General features: G+C 43.2%; 3 protein-coding genes and 1 long non-coding RNA gene across 6 annotated transcripts in view; 1 reads left to right on the plus strand and 3 right to left on the minus strand.

The window, feature by feature from the left end:
• The window catches only part of LOC122969585 (regulator of G-protein signaling 3-like), a 42,635-nt gene extending 41,508 nt beyond the window's left edge, over positions 1–1,127 (plus strand). For all 3 annotated transcript variants that reach the window (XM_044335427.1, XM_044335435.1, XM_044335441.1), the window contains one exon: positions 691–1,127. In XM_044335427.1, coding sequence (XP_044191362.1) covers positions 691–863 — 173 coding nt within the window. In that variant the 3' untranslated portion in view covers positions 864–1,127. The remainder of the gene's footprint in view (positions 1–690) is intronic.
• A 157-nt stretch (positions 1,128–1,284) lies between these two features.
• Positions 1,285–7,503, minus strand: endog (endonuclease G). Its single transcript, XM_044335461.1, has 6 exons — positions 7,277–7,503; positions 6,315–6,508; positions 5,045–5,186; positions 4,829–4,938; positions 1,925–2,006; positions 1,285–1,763 (listed from the first exon to the last, which is right to left on the minus strand). Exons 1-6 carry the CDS (start codon positions 7,445–7,447, stop codon positions 1,566–1,568), a joined length of 897 nt encoding a protein of 298 aa, XP_044191396.1. The 5' UTR covers positions 7,448–7,503; the 3' UTR covers positions 1,285–1,565.
• On the minus strand, positions 5,193–6,175 carry LOC122969622. The gene is made up of 5 exons (XR_006399065.1): positions 6,150–6,175; positions 5,912–6,049; positions 5,789–5,811; positions 5,597–5,711; positions 5,193–5,546 (listed from the first exon to the last, which is right to left on the minus strand). It is a non-coding gene; the product is annotated as an uncharacterized LOC122969622 (long non-coding RNA).
• A 2,436-nt stretch (positions 7,504–9,939) lies between the features above and the next one.
• Positions 9,940–17,589, minus strand: part of ntng2a (netrin g2a) — a 29,710-nt gene continuing 22,060 nt past the window's right edge. Inside the window, exons 8-13 of the mRNA XM_044336216.1 lie at positions 15,121–16,503; positions 13,416–13,490; positions 12,725–12,892; positions 10,599–10,742; positions 10,415–10,501; positions 9,940–10,312 (exon numbers count right to left, since the gene is read on the minus strand). Coding sequence (XP_044192151.1) covers positions 10,182–10,312; positions 10,415–10,501; positions 10,599–10,742; positions 12,725–12,892; positions 13,416–13,490; positions 15,121–16,503 — 1,988 coding nt within the window. The 3' untranslated portion in view covers positions 9,940–10,181. The remainder of the gene's footprint in view (positions 10,313–10,414; positions 10,502–10,598; positions 10,743–12,724; positions 12,893–13,415; positions 13,491–15,120; positions 16,504–17,589) is intronic.

Below are 17,589 nucleotides of genomic sequence, written 5' to 3' on the forward strand. Positions count from 1 at the left end.
GTCAACCTGTCTGTACTGCAGTAGTTTACCTGTCTGTACTGTGATAGTCAACCTGTCTGTACTGCAGTAGTTTACCTGTCTGTACTGCAATAGTTTACCTGTCTGTACTGCAGTAGTTTACCTGTCTGTACTGTGATAGTCAACCTGTCTGTACTGTGATAGTCAACCTGTCTGTACTGCAGTAGTTTACCTGTCTGTGCTGCAGTAGTTTACCTGTCTGTACTGCAGTAGTTTACCTGTCTGTGCTGCAGTAGTTTACCTGTCTGTACTGCGGTAGTTTACCTGTCTGTGCTGCGGTAGTTTACCTGTCTGTACTGCAGTAGTTTACCTGTCTGTACTGCAGTAGTTTACCTGTCTGTACTGTGATAGTCAACCTGTCTGTACTGCAGTAGTTTACCTGTCTGTACTGTGATAGTCAACCTGTCTGTACTGCAGTAGTTTACCTGTCTGTGCTGCAGTAGTTTACCTGTCTGTACTGCAGTAGTTTACCTGTCTGTACTGCAGTAGTTTACCTGTCTGTACTGCGGTAGTTTACCTGTCTGTGCTGCAGTAGTTTACCTGTCTGTGCTGCAGTAGTTTACCTGTCTGTACTGCAGTAGTTAACCTGTCTGTACTGCGGTAGTTTACCTCACGTAGTTGTACTTTAGACCGTCAGAACTTCAGAATGAACCTTTGAACTTTGTTCCTCAGAGATCATCGACTTCCTGCAGCTGAACGTTGTTCCTCGTCTGAAGGAGAACCTGAGCAGGGAGGAGGGGCTGGAGGATCAGCAGGAGGTACAGCAGGAGGTGGAGAACAGGTACCTGCTGGCGAACATCTTCCCCTCGCAGGACGAAGACTACACAGAGGTGGACAACGTTTAACTGACCTTCAGCCAATCAGGAACCAGACGGACAGATGAATAAACTGTGACCTCATCATGCTCTGCCCCTTCTGCGATGTGATTGGCTGACACCTGAAGATGATGATGATAAACAGGAATTGACTCAACAGCTCAGTCTGTTTGAACCCTGCACAGGAAGGGGATTAATACTGAGACTTTAAGTGATGATCAGGCTCATGTTTCTGTAACGAGCCATTTGATGTTTTATGTTAACAACTTTCTAATGAAGAGAATTTTCTCATTACTTTCGTCTGTGTCCTTCAGTCTGACAAACAGCTCAACCAATAATCAATAATACTGATTTCCTCCTTCATCAGTATCTGTCAGCACGAACACGCTGACATGTTTGCTCACATGACAGACGTGATCGCCTCGATCTGTCCAATAACAGAAGTGAAACATTTTAATTTGAAATGTTTTATTACTTCGGCAGTAACATAAACAATCAACATTTATTTTCTTTCATCTTTAATCTTTCAAATATTTCCTGAGTTTTCTATAAACATGAAGATTCAGACATAATAGACAACTGCATTCAAACTGTGGTCCATTCAGCAGTGATGTATTGTGGGTACTGTAGTCCATTCAGCAGTGATGTATTGTGGGTACTGTAGTCCATTCAGCAGTGATGTATTGTGGGTACTGTAGTCCATTCAGCAGTGATGTATTGTGGGTACTGTAGTCACTTGGCAGTGATGGCCTGCAGATTACTGCTCCTCTTCATGATGTTTGGGACAAACAGCAAGCCGGACGCCCTCTCGATGGTTTCTATGGGAACCAGGAAACGCTCCAGTGGAACCTTCTCGTCCACCGGCTCGTTTGGTAAAACATAGGACCGAAGCTCCACCCCCCGGCCGTCTGCCTGCTCCAGGATCAGCACCTGAGGAGACACACAGGTGACATCATCAGCTGCCAGACAGGCATCACTGACTGATGACATCATCAGCTGCCAGACAGGCATCACTGACTGATGACATCATCAGCTGCCAGACAGGCATCACTGACTGATGACATCATCAGCTGACAGGCAGGTGAACTCACCTTGAAGAAGTGTGTCGGCACGGCGACGTGGTTACGACCCAGAACCTGATAATGGACGTAGAGTTTTCCATCAGCCTCCTGCCTGAAACACACACACACACGGTGATGTCATCCTGTAGCTCCTCCTACCAAGTGCTCAGACACCACACAATCTATAATCAGTAATCTATAATCAATATGCAATCATCTATAATCAATAATCATCTATAATCAATCGTCTATAATCAGTAATCAATCTATAATCAATATGCAATCATCTATAATCAATAGTCATCTATAATCAATATTCATCTATAATCAATCAGCTATAATCAGTATTCAGCTATAATCAATAGTCTATAATCAATCAGCTATAATCAGTAATCAATCAGCTATAATCAATATTCATCTATAATCAATAGTCTATAATCAGTAATCAATCATCTATAATCAGTATTCATCTATAATCAATAGTCTATAATCAATAGACTCCAATTTTTAAATTTTGTAAATATGTTTTGGTTTCGGGGATCGTTTCCATCAAAGATGTTCTATTAAGACATGAACAGTTGTTTTCACAGCTCTGTGCTGACAGGAGGTCTCACTCTCTACAGACATGGAAGGATCGAATCAATCAAATCAATCAAAGGCTCGAATCAATCAAATCAATCAAATCTCTCAGCTGGAAAACTTCAACTTATTCTTACAGGATCTGAATCAAATACAGTTGGATTCATTAGATAATAAGATAACACCTCTGGATTAAATATAAACATCTATAGGATTATAAAATTATAAATTATAAAAAGAATAAAACAAAAACTGAAACCAAAAAAATGACCTCAAAGGAAAACTTCCAATAAAACTATTAATTATTGAAACATCTGATTACAATATCCTCACTTTTCTTTCACTGATCAGGATTTTTCTCTTTTATGGTCATTTTTCAGTTCTGACCAGTTTAGCAAAACAAATATACATTATTAGTTAAAATCATTAATAGTTTTTTCATTTTTCATTAAAGTCGATTGAACTGTGTCATTGCGTCTCCAAATTCACAATGTATCTAACACGACGGGCACTAGGACCTGGGAGAGGCTGCTGCTGCTCTAATCCAGCGTTTCCATTGGCTGTGCTGCCTGCTCAGAGCCTCCAGTAGAGACTTTACTAAGATAAACATAATATACAGAGTGAAGATAACCAAATGATGGTCAACGTAGCGAGCTATCGAGTTGTTACTCGTTTATTACTTGCTTAACTTTAGATTTAAGTGAGGAAAAGGAGAGAGGAGAGACTAGATACCACTAACGTTATACAGTGGAAACCTCTGACAGAATCAGACTCACAAATGCTGTTTAAATAATCTGCTGATAGTTATCAATACTCTGCTTACAGAGTTCATGTTGGGTCTTTTCATACATGAAAACATGGGGGGAAAATAAAATTACAGTGACTATTTTTATTTTTTACCTTACTCCCATGATACACATGTGATATTGTAATTAGCGGCTGCGGCACCGTTATCAGGGTGCAGAGGTGCAGGGTGTGGGTGTGTTTATTTGTAACCACCGTGAAACAATCAGTAAATAACATTTTCTTTCCTCTCATTCACCGGCTTTCACGCCACCACTGCTCGCTCTCCCCGTCCTCTCTCTAACTCGCTCGACCACCGCTACTCTCTCTCTCTCTCTCTCTCTCTGAGTCAAGAGGCGTCAGCAGCGACACAGCTGTTCTGTATAGTGAATAGCAAACCTGGCCATTTCATTACTGTTTTATTTGAGTAATAAATATACAAATGTCAATCAGATGGTAATCTGATCGGTTCTAATAATCATCCGCTCATAGTGATTAATTTAACCCAGACGGCGTGAGCACTATAAGCAGTTTCCATTGTTCCAACTAGCTGATGAGACAGCCGGCCAACGTGTGAACGAGCAAAAGAGACATAAATAATGTTATTGACAGCTCTGAACATATATGTAATATATGTACATATATATGCTTTAAATGCCTCTGAAGTATCTGGAAACAATCGGTAGGCAGAGATGAGACAGTTCAGACAAATACACATTTAAACTGGTTGATCATCTTAAGTTTAATAAAATAACATGTTACTGAAAACAGGTGAGGAGAGGAGGAAGATGAGGAGACTGACAGGGATGAAGGAGCAGGTCTGATGGAGGTCAGTGGGAGTCGTTCCTCTTACTCATACAAAGCATAAACTAGACTAAATGATTTTATGAATGTTTAGTTTTAGAGGTTCACACATCAAACATCAGTCTGTGTATCAATAACGTATTTAGGACCTGCAACTTATCTGAGACATCCCTTTGTTTGATCTGTTGTAAGTGGATGAAAAGCATTTAAGTCATATTAGATCCGTACAAACCATGAAGAGACGGATCTGTTCTCTGAAAATTCATGACAAACAGACATTTTGGGGCCAATAAAGCCCCCCTAGTAAAGGCTTAGCCCCCCTAACCATAAATCTCTACTAATACCCCTGGTGGGCAAATGTCAGAGCTGCATCCTGATTGGTCGGTTCCCTTCAGCAGCTGAACCAGTGAAGAAAAAGTCAAATCAAAACCAAAAAAGGCAAAAAATGTCAAGTTCCAATAAAATGACACGAGTGAAACATCTGTTTGTATTCACTCTGATTTATTTTAGTTTGATTGTTGGGAGATTTTGTTCAATTATTACGACACAAATTTAATCCCATAAACGTCTGAATATGAAGTTTTACCAGCAGCACATGTTCAATATTCCAACAATACAAGATGTATCTTATTACATGAGGTTTTATTCATATTCTCATCATGTTGCTGCCGTGAGGAACCTTCAGCCTACCTGTCTGTCTGCACACCTGTTCTGTTCCTGTGTTGCACTAAGGAAACAGAGACACCACAGAAGAAGAGCGGACGTTACCTGGGCAGGTAGAGCGGGCCGGTGCACACGTACACGTTGAGGTAACGTTTGGTCAGAGAGCGACAGAGTTTCTCCAGATTGTTCCAGGTGTTCTGGTTCAGGTGAGGGTTCTGACACCAACACAGCAGAACGTTAGATCACAATAAATAACATCAGGTGTGTCTGTGGGACTGATGACATCATTCACAGGTGTGTCAGAGTCTCAGGTGTGTGTACCTGTGGCGCCACGTTGCTCAGGTAGAAGGTGTCATCCATGGCTTTCTGACTCCACTTGTGATTGGCTGCTGCAGCCAGGTGACCTCTGTCGAAGCCACTCCCCCTGTAGTCAGTGTTGGTGGCTCGATGGAAAACGTGCACGCTGCAGGTAGACAGGTAGACGACAGGTGAGTTCACCTGTTTGTACTTAATATCCAACACCAACCTTTATTATTATCTCCCTCACCTGTCGTCCTGTTTCGGTCTCACCTGTCGTCCTGTTTCGGTCTCACCTGTCGTCCTGTTTCAGTCTCACCTGTCGTCCTGTTTCGGTCTCACCTGTCGTCCTGTTTCGGTCTCACCTGTCGTCCTGTTTCAGTCTCACCTGTCGTCATGTTTCGGTCTCACCTGTCGTCATGTTTCGGTCTCACCTGTCGTCCTGTTTCAGTCTCACCTGTCGTCATGTTTCGGTCTCACCTGTCGTCATGTTTCGGTCTCACCTGTCGTCATGTTTCGGTCTCACCTGTCGTCCTTCCTGTTTCGGTCTCACCTGTCGTCCTGTTTCGGTCTCACCTGTCGTCCTGTTTCAGTCTCACCTGTCGTCATGTTTCGGTCTCACCTGTCGTCATGTTTCGGTCTCACCTGTCGTCATGTTTCGGTCTCACCTGTCGTCATGTTTCGGTCTCACCTGTCGTCCTTCCTGTTTCGGTCTCACCTGTCGTCCTTCCTGTTTCAGTCTCACCTGTCGTCATGTTTCAGTCTCACCTGTCGTCATGTTTCAGTCTCACCTGTCGTCCTGTTTCGGTCTCACCTGTCGTCCTTCCTGTTTCGGTCTCACCTGTCGTCATGTTTCGGTCTCACCTGTCGTCCTTCCTGTTTCGGTCTCACCTGTCGTCATGTTTCGGTCTCACCTGTCGTCCTGTTTCGGTCTCACCTGTCGTCATGTTTCGGTCTCACCTGTCGTCCTGTTTCGGTCTCACCTGTCGTCATGTTTCGGTCTCACCTGTCGTCCTGTTTCGGTCTCACCTGTTGTCCTTCCTGTTTCAGTCTCACCTGTCGTCATGTTTCGGTCTCACCTGTCGTCCTGTTTCGGTCTCACCTGTCGTCCTTCCTGTTTCGGTCTCACCTGTCGTCATGTTTCGGTCTCACCTGTCGTCCTTCCTGTTTCGGTCTCACCTGTCGTCCTGTTTCGGTCTCACCTGTCGTCATGTTTCAGTCTCACCTGTCGTCCTGTTTCGGTCTCACCTGTCGTCATGTTTCAGTCTCACCTGTCGTCATGTTTCAGTCTCACCTGTCGTCCTCTTTGAACTCGCAGTACTTTCGGTCTGACGACCCGCTCAGGGCAGCGGGGTTTAGCCGCTCGATTACCCAGGATGCAGTGCGTGTGCGGGGGTCATAGGAGGTGACGTAGGACTCTCTGGTCTTGATGTTGGCCAATGACGGGAAGCCGTACTTCATCACTGCTCCAGATGCACCTGGACTCACCTGGACAGGTTCAACAGGTTCAACAGGTTCGATCAGATGATCGATTCTCATGAAGTGATAAAAAAAGTTCCAGTTAATGATCAGATTTATTGATCAGATTTATTGATCAGATTTATTGATCTTTTGACAGAAACAACTGAACATCATCAGCATCTCGTGTGGTTGTTATTCTAATGTCTGACTCTTATAATCCAGACAGGAAACACTGTTAACTGTAATAATTCATGTTGTAAATATTGATCTATTTAATATCGACTGTATTTTTATTTAATGATTTACAGCCTCGATGTCCTTCAGACAATCAATAATGTGTCCAGATAGTTATCTGAAGGTTATATTAAATATAAATACGGACAGTTAATAAAACAGACACGTTTTATTTATGTAAGGCCACAAATATCAAGACAGGAAACTTTTACACATTGTTGGTTTTTGTGGAAAATCTTTTGACGTCTTGTTCTTATAACTTTCATGATGTCACGTGACATCAGCAGGTAGATTTAGACTCTTCACACCAGATCAGAAGATACTTTAAGTAAAGTCTGCTCTCACACACACACACACACACACACACACACACACTCTCACACACACACACACACACACACACACACACACTCACACACACACACTCTCACACACACACACACACACACACACACACACACACACACACACTCTCTCACACACTCACACACACACACACACACACACACACACACACACACACACACACACACACACACACACACACACACTCCCTCTCACCGTCAGCTCGGACGCCTGGACTCCCGGTACCGGGAGAACCGGGACTCTGCTCAGCAGACCGGGCCTCTCTTGCCCCTCCTCCCGGTCTCTGGCGCTCAGCAGGCGGCTCGCCGCCGCTCCGAGTCCCGCTCCGAACAACAAGGTCGCTCCGGTCTTCCAGCGGCGTCTCATGATGCTGCCGACGCTCACTGATGACGCTACTCTGACGTCATGGGCCTGCGCCTCAGCCTCCGTGTCGCTTCGATGACGTAAAACGAGGAGGGGGGGGGGGGGTTATACGATGATTGTTGTTAAATCTCTTTGTTGTAAATAAATAAAGTTTAGTCGCACCGTCACCTGGAGTCCGGTTCTGCTCGAGTCCGGTTCTGCTCGAGTCCGGTTCTTCCTGTTGCAGGTTTTCCCGCCGCTGATGGAGGAATGTTTTGGTCTCTGGAGATTAAAGACTTGAGTCCAGACCCTCCATGTGGAAAACAGCCCTGAGATAAAACAGCTGCTGATTATAAAACACTAATTAAAACTCAATAGTCTGCTTCAAGTATCAATACTGATCAATTATTTCAAACAACTTCTAAAGGGTATCAATAATTTATGTCTTTGTAGAATAAACATGAATTCAGTTATTTTCACATCTTTATTGTTTTGTTGCTCTGCAAACCAAACCAACATGCGTTAATAATAAAATATCTTTTAATTTCAACACTGTTCAGGATGCATTATTTTAATAAAATGTAAAGGTACCAATGTTTTCAGCCGTGTCTGTATATATATATATATATATATATATATATATATATATGTGTGTGTGTGTATATATATATATATATATGTATGTATATATATATATATACATATATGTATGTATATATATATATATACATACATATATATATATATATACACACACACACATATATATATATATATATATATGTGTGTGTGTGTGTATATATATATATATATGTATGTATATATATATATATATATATATATATATATATATATATATATATATATATATATGATGTAATGCGGCTCCACATTACTGTTGTTTCTACCACAGACGACCACCTGCAACACGGCGTGTCAGCGGAAAGACGAAGGGAATTTGGTCGGCGTGATCTCGGGCGATGACTCAGTTGAAGCAAAAAATCTGGTAATGATTCATTAAAGTGGGCGTGGCTTATTACAACCAATCTAGATTTCTAGACATTTCACATTCTTGGCTCCGGAGCCGGCGGGCGTCAGGAAACCACCTGCTCCTGGGTGGTCGAGGCTTCCTGTCAGATGGGTCGTGGTTTTATGTTGTGTTTGCAGACATCACACTCTTCATTCATCCAAGTTATTCACTCTCATTGACTTCAATGCAGTAATTTACTGAACTGAGTTCATATTTAGGGTTAGAGACAGCTGTGTTGTCCTGATGGTCTGCTGGTGTAAGGTCACTGGTTTCCAGCATGACACCAAGCAAACTTAATGACCAGAAAAGATTTCTTTGCTGATAACAATCATGTGATTCGTCTCTCAGCTGTTTGTCTGTGAATCTGTAATTTTGGTGAATATTTGAGGTTGTGAAAATGTTCACCAGCAGAGCCGACAGTCACAGAATGAAGCTGCTGACTATGATTCGAACACTCAGCTGGGCGAGTTCATGCGTGTAGGATGTTCTGCTTATTCAGCTCATATTAAGTTGAAGGTTGTGACTTAGTTTTCATTTTCTCTGCCAAAAGTGTTTGTGCAGCAAAAACCGTAAAACACCAAACAACCGGCAGGTGGGTCTCAAAGTCCAGGTGGGTCTCAGAGTCCAGGTGGGTCTCAGAGTCCAGGTGGGTCTCAGAGTCCAGGTGGGTCTCAGCTCATATAACGACACTCATTGACCTCAAGGTGACGCTGAAATAATCAAGTTTAATTAGTTATATTTGTTATTGTTGTGGTTCATTATTGTGTATTTGGAGTATTTCGGCTACTTTGGTCATTTAAATAATATTATGATCTCATTATGTGTTGAATGTGTCTTTATAATAATATCACACATATGCAGATATGTTCTTCTAAAACAAAAGGAACAAAACAGCTGATGATTAAATAAACTTGTTTCATGACTTTAGACTTTGTGAAGATGAAGATGAAGATGAAGATGAAGATGAAGGGTCACCAAACACCAATGACAGAGGACAGTTTTTACTGTCGCACCGCTGCATTTTACCAGCAACAAACAAACATCAGTGTGTCTGGTTTATTGATCAGCTCCAGTTTATTAATCAGCTCCAGTTTATTGATCAGCTCCAGTTTATTGATCAGCTCCGGTTTATTGATCAGCTCTGGTTTATTGATCAGCTCCAGTTTATTGATCAGCTCCGGTTTATTGATCAGCTCTGGTTTATTGATCAGTTCCAGTTTATTGATCAGCTCTGGTTTATTGATCAGCTCCAGTTTATTGATCAGCTCTGGTTTATTGATCAGCTCTGGTTTTGATTGTTTTCTTGTTGTGTCTCCAGTTTTCTCTTCTTACCTTTACCTTCAAACACCTGATGAACTTCAGCAGCCAATCAGAGCAGGGCTGCCAGGGTTCTGTCCAATCACATTTGTTCCTGTTGTTGTGTGTGTACAAGCAGATGACATCATCACTTTTGTTTACTTTCACATTATTTTTATTTCGTGACCTTTGACCTTCACATCTAAAATAAACAAATGGCTCTCAGGTAAAAAAAAAAAAAAAAAAAAAAAGTGTAGCACAACAACACAGTCCGTTGTCACGTCTCTGTCTCCATGGTTACCACCGTCAGTGACTCACAACGTCAACCGCCCAATGAGAAGCCATGAGCCAATCACAGAGGAGAAGAGCCACAGGTAGGAGATGACCTTCCAGTGTGATGTCACATCCCGCTGATGTCACCGGTGGGCGGAGTCAGCGGCAGGTGGAGATGAGCAGGCTGAGGGTCAGCAGGTACAGGTGTGAGGTCAGAGGTGAGGATGAGCCCTCGGCGTCGTCATCGCAACCACCCTTCTTCAGACAGACAGTCTTCTCACAGAACGTACCTGCACACACATCATCATCATCATCATCATCATCATCACCACTATCAGCAACAGACCCCACCCACACCACCTGACCTGTGACATCATCAGATGTATGTTTACCTGTGAAGCTTTCCGGACAGACGCAGCGCGTGAAGTCGACGCAGGTTCCTCCGTTCTGACAGACTCGCCGCTCGTCACAGACGTTCTCTGAGAGAGCAGCCGCCGATTATTATCAATCATTATCAATCACAAACACATGTATAGGTGTTTCTATTAATCAAGCCCCGCCCCCTGCTGTGCGTACCTGTGCAGACGGCTCCGCCTCCTCTCCAGGTGTATCCAGGTAGACATGAATCACAGCTCCGCCCCGAGACGCCGTCTTTACACTGACAGAGACCCGAGTCCAAGCAGTGAGGAGACGTACTGCCCTCAGTGTGACAGCCGCACTCTGACAGAGACATTATTGTTATTATTAATATTATTATTATTGTAATCACTGACATTAACGTAACCGATGTGTTAACAACGATGATCCAGAACACAGGAGATAATCGCTAAGTGATTTAGGCTGTAGTCAGGCAGAGCACTTCCTGATTTCACTCTCTGAGTTTTCAATAGGTGGGTCAGCTGACGTGAGTTGTGGCCTCTATTTATTGCTTTGTTGTGAAAATCCACAAGGGCCAAAGGATTCAGCTGTGGTACTTCCTGGTACTTAAACACCAAGCTGTACTGCAGCATCAGCCCTTATTGTGTTTTATTGTGTTAAGATTGTCCTTTTCTACTATTTACTCTCATAGTAAATATGCTACACAGACATCTCTGTGAAAAAATCACATCTGTTGCAGACAAAGCAACTCTGAGAACCTCTATTCACTCAGAAAAGCCTCCTTTACTTGTACCTATGGAAATAAAACAGAATTTATCCAAGCACTTGCTAATCTGTCAGACACTTGCTGACACACTGCGTCCTGTTGGCGTGGAGGTGAGTGTCTAAACCACACAGCTTATCCACAGGGGTTCCTCAGGGGTCAGTGCTCGGTCCCATTCTTTTCTCATTTACAAAGTCTGCCTGACGCTTGGGTGTCATGATCGATGACCAACTAACCTGTAAGGTTCACGTGGCCTCAGTCATGTGGGTTTGTTCTGTACAACATCAGGAAGATCAGACTCTACCTGTCTGAGCTTGCAGCACAACTCCTGGTTCAGGCTCTCGTAATGTCACACATTAACTACTGCAGCTCCTTACTGGCCTCCCTGCATGTACACTCAAACCTCTGCAGATGATCCAGAACGCAGCGGCGCTTCCGGTCTTCAACCAGCCCAAAACAGCACACGTCACCCCGCTGTTCATCTCCCTCCACTGGTTCCCAGTTGCAGTTACAAAACAGCAACTAAACCAGCTCCCGCCTACCTGAACTCCCTCATTCAGGTCTACACTCATGAAAGTTTTATTTTACTTTGGAAGAATGTTTTGTTTGGTCTCCTTATGTGTACATGACAAATCTTTCCATAAATGTAAATTTACAGGTAAGAAACTACGCTTTACTGCCTTTAGCAAAGAATTCAAACAATACATTTATTCAATTAAACACTAAAACAATTAAACCTGTAACAGTTTGTGCTGTGTTAAAAACTGTTTATATAGATCTTTATTCTCCCCCAGTGTTCATTTATAGAATTAAAAATTGTACATTTTCTTTTACATTTTTTACATTTTTTTAACTTTTGTTATGTGTAGCCATGGTGTGTACCCTTTTGTACATGTTATTTACATTTTAAGTGTTAGGTGTACACTCCTTCCTGCTCACGACGCTCTGCTGATGAAAGCTGCCTGGAACCACAACAGGACCCTAAACGCAGCTGCCGCGTGAAACTGTAACATTATTACATCAGTAAACCTGATTTCTGCCCTTCTGATGTTTAAATAAACTTTATGTGTTTCTCCAGCAGGTGGCAGCAGATCCATAATATCTGCTATCGTTATGACCTTTGAACCTTGATTAAGCATCATCTGTCTCCACTGAATAAAATATTCAACATGTCTGCTGCTTCAGAAACACATTTGTAAACTTTCAGATCTTCATAAGAATTCAAATAATAATGAAAAAAGGTGTGTGTGTGTGTGTGTGTGTGTGTAGGTAGGTCATTTAGGCCTGGCTGCACCTGTTTGTTTGGTTTAGTATCTGTTTAGTAACTTTAGTTTAGTAACTGTTTTAATTTATTCTTATGCTTTTTACAACACACACACATCTTACAGTCATGCACACCAGACACCACTGGCGCTGCTGATATCTGCACCCCATGCCGAACCTTCAGTTTCTTTAATTTGGTTAATTTGGATTTAATAAAATATCTTTTGTTTAAACGTTATCATGGTGTTTCTCAGAGTCAGGTCATAACAATGTGTGTGTGTGTATGTGTATTACTGACCGACACAGACGTCCTCGTCGTCCAGCGTCAGTGAGGCGTTTCTATAGTAACCGAGGCGGCAGAACTGACAGTTCTGGCCTCGCGTGTTGTGTTTACAGCTGACGCACGTGACCACGTTGATGAAGTCGATGTAGCTGCAGCGGTTGGAGTGACCGTTACACTCACAGTCTGACAGAAACAAACACACACACGCCTGTCAGACACACCTGTGTGATAACATACCTGTAAAGGGTCAGTTAACCAAGAAGCCCAACCTACAGCATGGAGGACATTAAACAGACAGGTGAGCCACAGACAGGTGAGCCACAGACAGGTGAGCCAACATGAACACTGACCAGACCAGAAGGAGGAGCCTGATGAATCAGGGGGAGGGGTCAGAGTCACTGGGAGGAGTCTGATGAATCAGGGGGAGGGGTCAGAGTCACTGGGAGGAGTCTGATGAATCAGGGGGAGTGGTCAGAGTCACTGGGAGGAGCCTGATGAATCAGGGGGAGGGGTCAGAGTCACTGGGAGGAGTCTGATGAATCAGGGGGAGGGGTCAGAGTCACTGGGAGGAGTCTGATGAATCAGGGGGAGGGGTCAGAGTCACTGGGAGGAGTCTGATGAATCAGGGGGAGGGGTCAGAGTCACTGGGAGGAGTCTGATGAATCAGGGGGAGTGGTCAGTCCACACAGGGTGGAGCCAGTCTTACCCTCGAAGGCGATGTAGGCAATTTTGGACAGCTGACTGAACTTTGGGCCTCCTGGAATCAAAATCTTCTGGGTCGCTTTGGACACAAAACAAGATGTGTAACCATGGCAACATGCAAGTAACAGAAAAGGTTACTGCTACTGAACTACTCATGACAAGAGTGTACTTATACTACTAATAATACTTCAACCACAACTTGTGATACTACTGCTACAGATAATACTGCTGTTCCTATTGTTAGCCAGTAGATGGCAGTACTACAACTGTTCCTACATGTTGTACCTTTTTTCTCATAGTCTTTCTCATCTTTCTCCTTTTCATTCTTTTTTCTTTCCTCTTTGAAATTCTCTTTGGCCTCAGAGACTGTTTGGTTCAACACAGAATAAAAAGATATAAGTTTGTGTGAATGTTAAGTCTTATATCAACACATAAAGCTGCTGCTCATTAAATCTACCTCCCACTCCGACAGAAACAATGTTTACAGAGTTCATCAGCACTTCAGCTGTATTTGAAGCATGTTTTTAGCACTAACGTCCTCTGATGGAGTAACCAGCAGCATCTTCTCACCTGACAGGACAACTTTCGCCAGTAATGGATCTGGTCTCCAGTATTAGAAATCTATCTGCACAGAGATGAAACCTTGTCTGTGATGTCAGTGATCTGTCACAGCAAATCATTTACTGTTGTAGAAACCATGTGATTGTTTCATCCTGACACATTTCAAACTAAAATTCTCACAAAAGGTCTAAACTTACTTGTTGTTTCTGAGGTTTTAGCCACATCTACTTGTGTAATGACAACTAAACCATCTGTATTACAATTGAGCAACTCTACCTTCTGTAGAAGGTTGAGATATGTGGTTGAAAGCTTCAGAAACAACCAGGAAGTTGCACCTTGTGTACTTCCTTTTTCTGAGGTGAAGAATAAACCTTCACGCTCAACCCAGATGTGAAAGTATATTAACATGAATCTCTGAATTTGCAACCAGTGTTCTTGGAAATATCACTCCTTCCAGGATATTGCTATTTTGTGATCGCAATAATTAATGCAAATTAAAGAAATCTCTGCAATATTTGTGAGAGTTTGCAATTTTCCTAAATTTCCACAACTTTTCCACATGAAATGTCCAAATCAGCAGCTGCTTGTGGTTTGGACCAATCGTGGCGTTTGGTGTGGCGGTAACTGACGTCATTCAGGTGGGAGATGGACGAGTCTCACCTGCCAACAAACATGATGCCATAGACGAGCAAAACAATTCCCAAATGTTCCCAAATGAGGTTTGATTCATTTTATTCGCTGCTGATGTTGAGCTGAAAATTTATTTAATAAAGGTTATAAATGGAACTCAAGTACAGTATTTTCTTTTTTTTTTATAGAACTTTGAGTCCTCATGGTTCTCATGTTCAGAAAATACATTAAACATTAGAGCTGGAATATAATTGTTTCTGTGATATGCAGGATGCTTTTTATCCAGGAAGTCATTACATGACTTCACTGGTAGCAATTTAAATAAATCACATTATTTTCCTTTGCTTGCAATTTTTCCCAATTCCTGAAATTTTACTGCAAAAAGAGACATAAAACATCACAAATTGTATCACATCTTTTGAGAAAAGCTGCTGCAAAATCAAACATTTTTGCCCACAATGATCATAAACACTAGTATCTGCATTCTAATCTAACCAATCAGAGAGCTTCATGTTTACCTTTCTCCTCTGTTTGCTCTCCCATCTTCTCTGGTTTAAAGTCTTTCTTTTCTTCAGAATCTGACCCACCTGCTGGTCCACCAGCAGCTGAATCCTCTCCAGAAGTCTTTCCTCCCAGGTCATCTACAGCTGGAGGAGAATCAGGTCTAGAATCCAGACCAGGACCAGGACTTACACCATCTGGTGAAGGAGAATCTGGTCCAGTTGATTCTGGTTCACGATTTCCTGTTCCTCTTGTATCTAGCCCTGCTGGGACAGAAGCCAGACCAGGAACTACTGGATTTGATCCAGTAGCATCAACAGATGCACGAGAGTCATCTGGAAGGTTCCCAGGACCCCCAACAGGTACTGGTCCAGAATCTGGTGCAGAACCTGGTCCAAGTAAAGCTGAATCTGGATCATCCGGGAGAGGGAAGGTGAAGTCAACAGGGGCAAAATCACCAGCAGGGTCCGACCGATCTAAGGTGGTTGAGCTTGTATCCGGTGCAACATAATCTGCTCCTACTTCAGAGGGAAGCATCAAGGACTCTACAGGAGCATCAGGAGCTGGAGCAAGGGCATCAGGAGGAGGTACCTCAGGAAGAGGTACTTCAGGAGGAGGTCCATCAGGAGGAGGTATTTCAGGAGGAGCTACTTCAGAGGGTGTTCCATCAGGAGAAGGTACATCCGGACGAGGTACATCTGGAGGATCTCTACCAAAAGGAGGTACATCAGGAGGAGGTCCATCAGGAGGTGGGACATCTATCCACGTGTCTGGAGGAACATCAAGAGAGGGTACATCAGGAGTAGGTACATCAGGGTAAGGTACATCAGGAGGTCCATCAGGAGGTTGTCCATCAGGAGGTTGTCCATCAGGAAGAGGTACATTGGGAGGTACATCAGGAGGTCCATCAGGAGGTTGTCCATCAGCAGGAGGTAGATCAGGAAGTACATCAGGAGGAGTAGGTCCATCAGGAGGTTGTACATCAGGAGGAAGTAAATCAGGGGGTACATCAGGAGGAGGAGGTCCATCAGGAAATTGTCCATCAGGAGGAGGTACATCAGGAGGAGGAGGTCCATCAAAAGGTTGTCCATCAGGAGGAGGTACATCAGGAGGAGGAGGTCCATCAGGAGGTTGTCCATCAGGAGGAGGTACATCAGGAGGAGGTACATCAGGAGGTCCATCTGGAGGAGGTACATCAGGAGGTACATCAGGGCGAGGTCCATAAGGAGGAGGAGGTCCATCAGGAAGAGGTACATCAGGAGGTACATCAGGAGGAGGAGGTCCATCAGGAGGTACATCAGGGGAAGGTATATCAGGAGGTTCTTCAGCAGGTTGTCCATCAGGAGGAGGTACATCAGGAGGAGGAGGTCCATCAGGAGGACGTGCATCTATGGGAGTGTCTGTAGGAACATCAGGAGAAGTCGAGTCAGCTCCTGCTGTAGATGAAGCATCTCCAGCCTGATTGGTTGGGAATGGCCCAGTGGGTGGAGCATCTCCAGATGGAGCCATATCATTGGTGGTTGTTGTCAGTGCTTTGGTTGATGCTGTTGCACCAGCAGTAGGTGGGACGGTACTGGAAATCAGGTTGGAAGAACCAGTCCATGAGGGGGCAGAGTCTGTGCTGTCTGGTGAGGAGGTGGAGTCAAAGGGTAGAGTCACTGGGTCAGAAATAGACACCTCAGGGTCAGTGCTGCGGCCTGGGTTAGTCGGGCTGTTGGTACTGGTGATACTGGTAGAACTGGAGGTACTAATACTGGTATTGGGAATGGTGGTGTCTGGTACTGTGGGAGCTGGTTTCTCCAGAGTAGGACTGCTGGATGGATCTGAGTATGCTGTAGGTCCTGCTGTACTGCTTAAGTCTGGAAATGCATCATAACCTGCAGTACTAACAGTACTAGGGACAGTAGTAAAACCTGTAGTACCAGTGTTGACTATTGTAGTAGTAGGAAAGTCTCCAGTATCACTAGTACTAGTGAAGTAAATTGTAGACATAGTATCAGTCATGGTAGTACTGATAGTAGAAACAGTGTCAGTGTAAAATACAGTGGTAGTATCAGTAGTAGTAGTATCAGTAGTAGTATCAATAGTAGTAGTAGTAGTAGTAGTAGTATCAGTCATAGTAGTCGTAGTAGTAGTAGTAGTATCAGTAGTAGTATCAGTAGTAGTATCAGTCATAGTAGTAGTAGTAGTAGTAGTATCAGTAGTAGTATCACTCATAGTAGTATCAGTCGTAGTAATAGTAGTAGTAGTATCAGTAGTAGTAGTATCAGTAGTAGTAGTATCAGTCATAGTAGTAGTAGTAGTAGTAGTAGTATCAGTAGTAGTATCAGTTATAGTAGTAGTAGTAGTAGTATCAGTAGTAGTAGTATCAGTAGTAGTATCAGTCATAGTAGTAGTAGTAGTATCAGTAGTAGTATCAGTAGTAGTAGTATCAGTAGTAGTATCAGTCGTGGTAGTAGTAGTAGTAGTAAGACTAGTAGTGTCAG

This window comes from Thunnus albacares, chromosome 2, assembly GCF_914725855.1.
Source record: "Thunnus albacares chromosome 2, fThuAlb1.1, whole genome shotgun sequence".
In the NCBI taxonomy this organism is placed as follows: Eukaryota; Metazoa; Chordata; class Actinopteri; order Scombriformes; family Scombridae; genus Thunnus; species Thunnus albacares.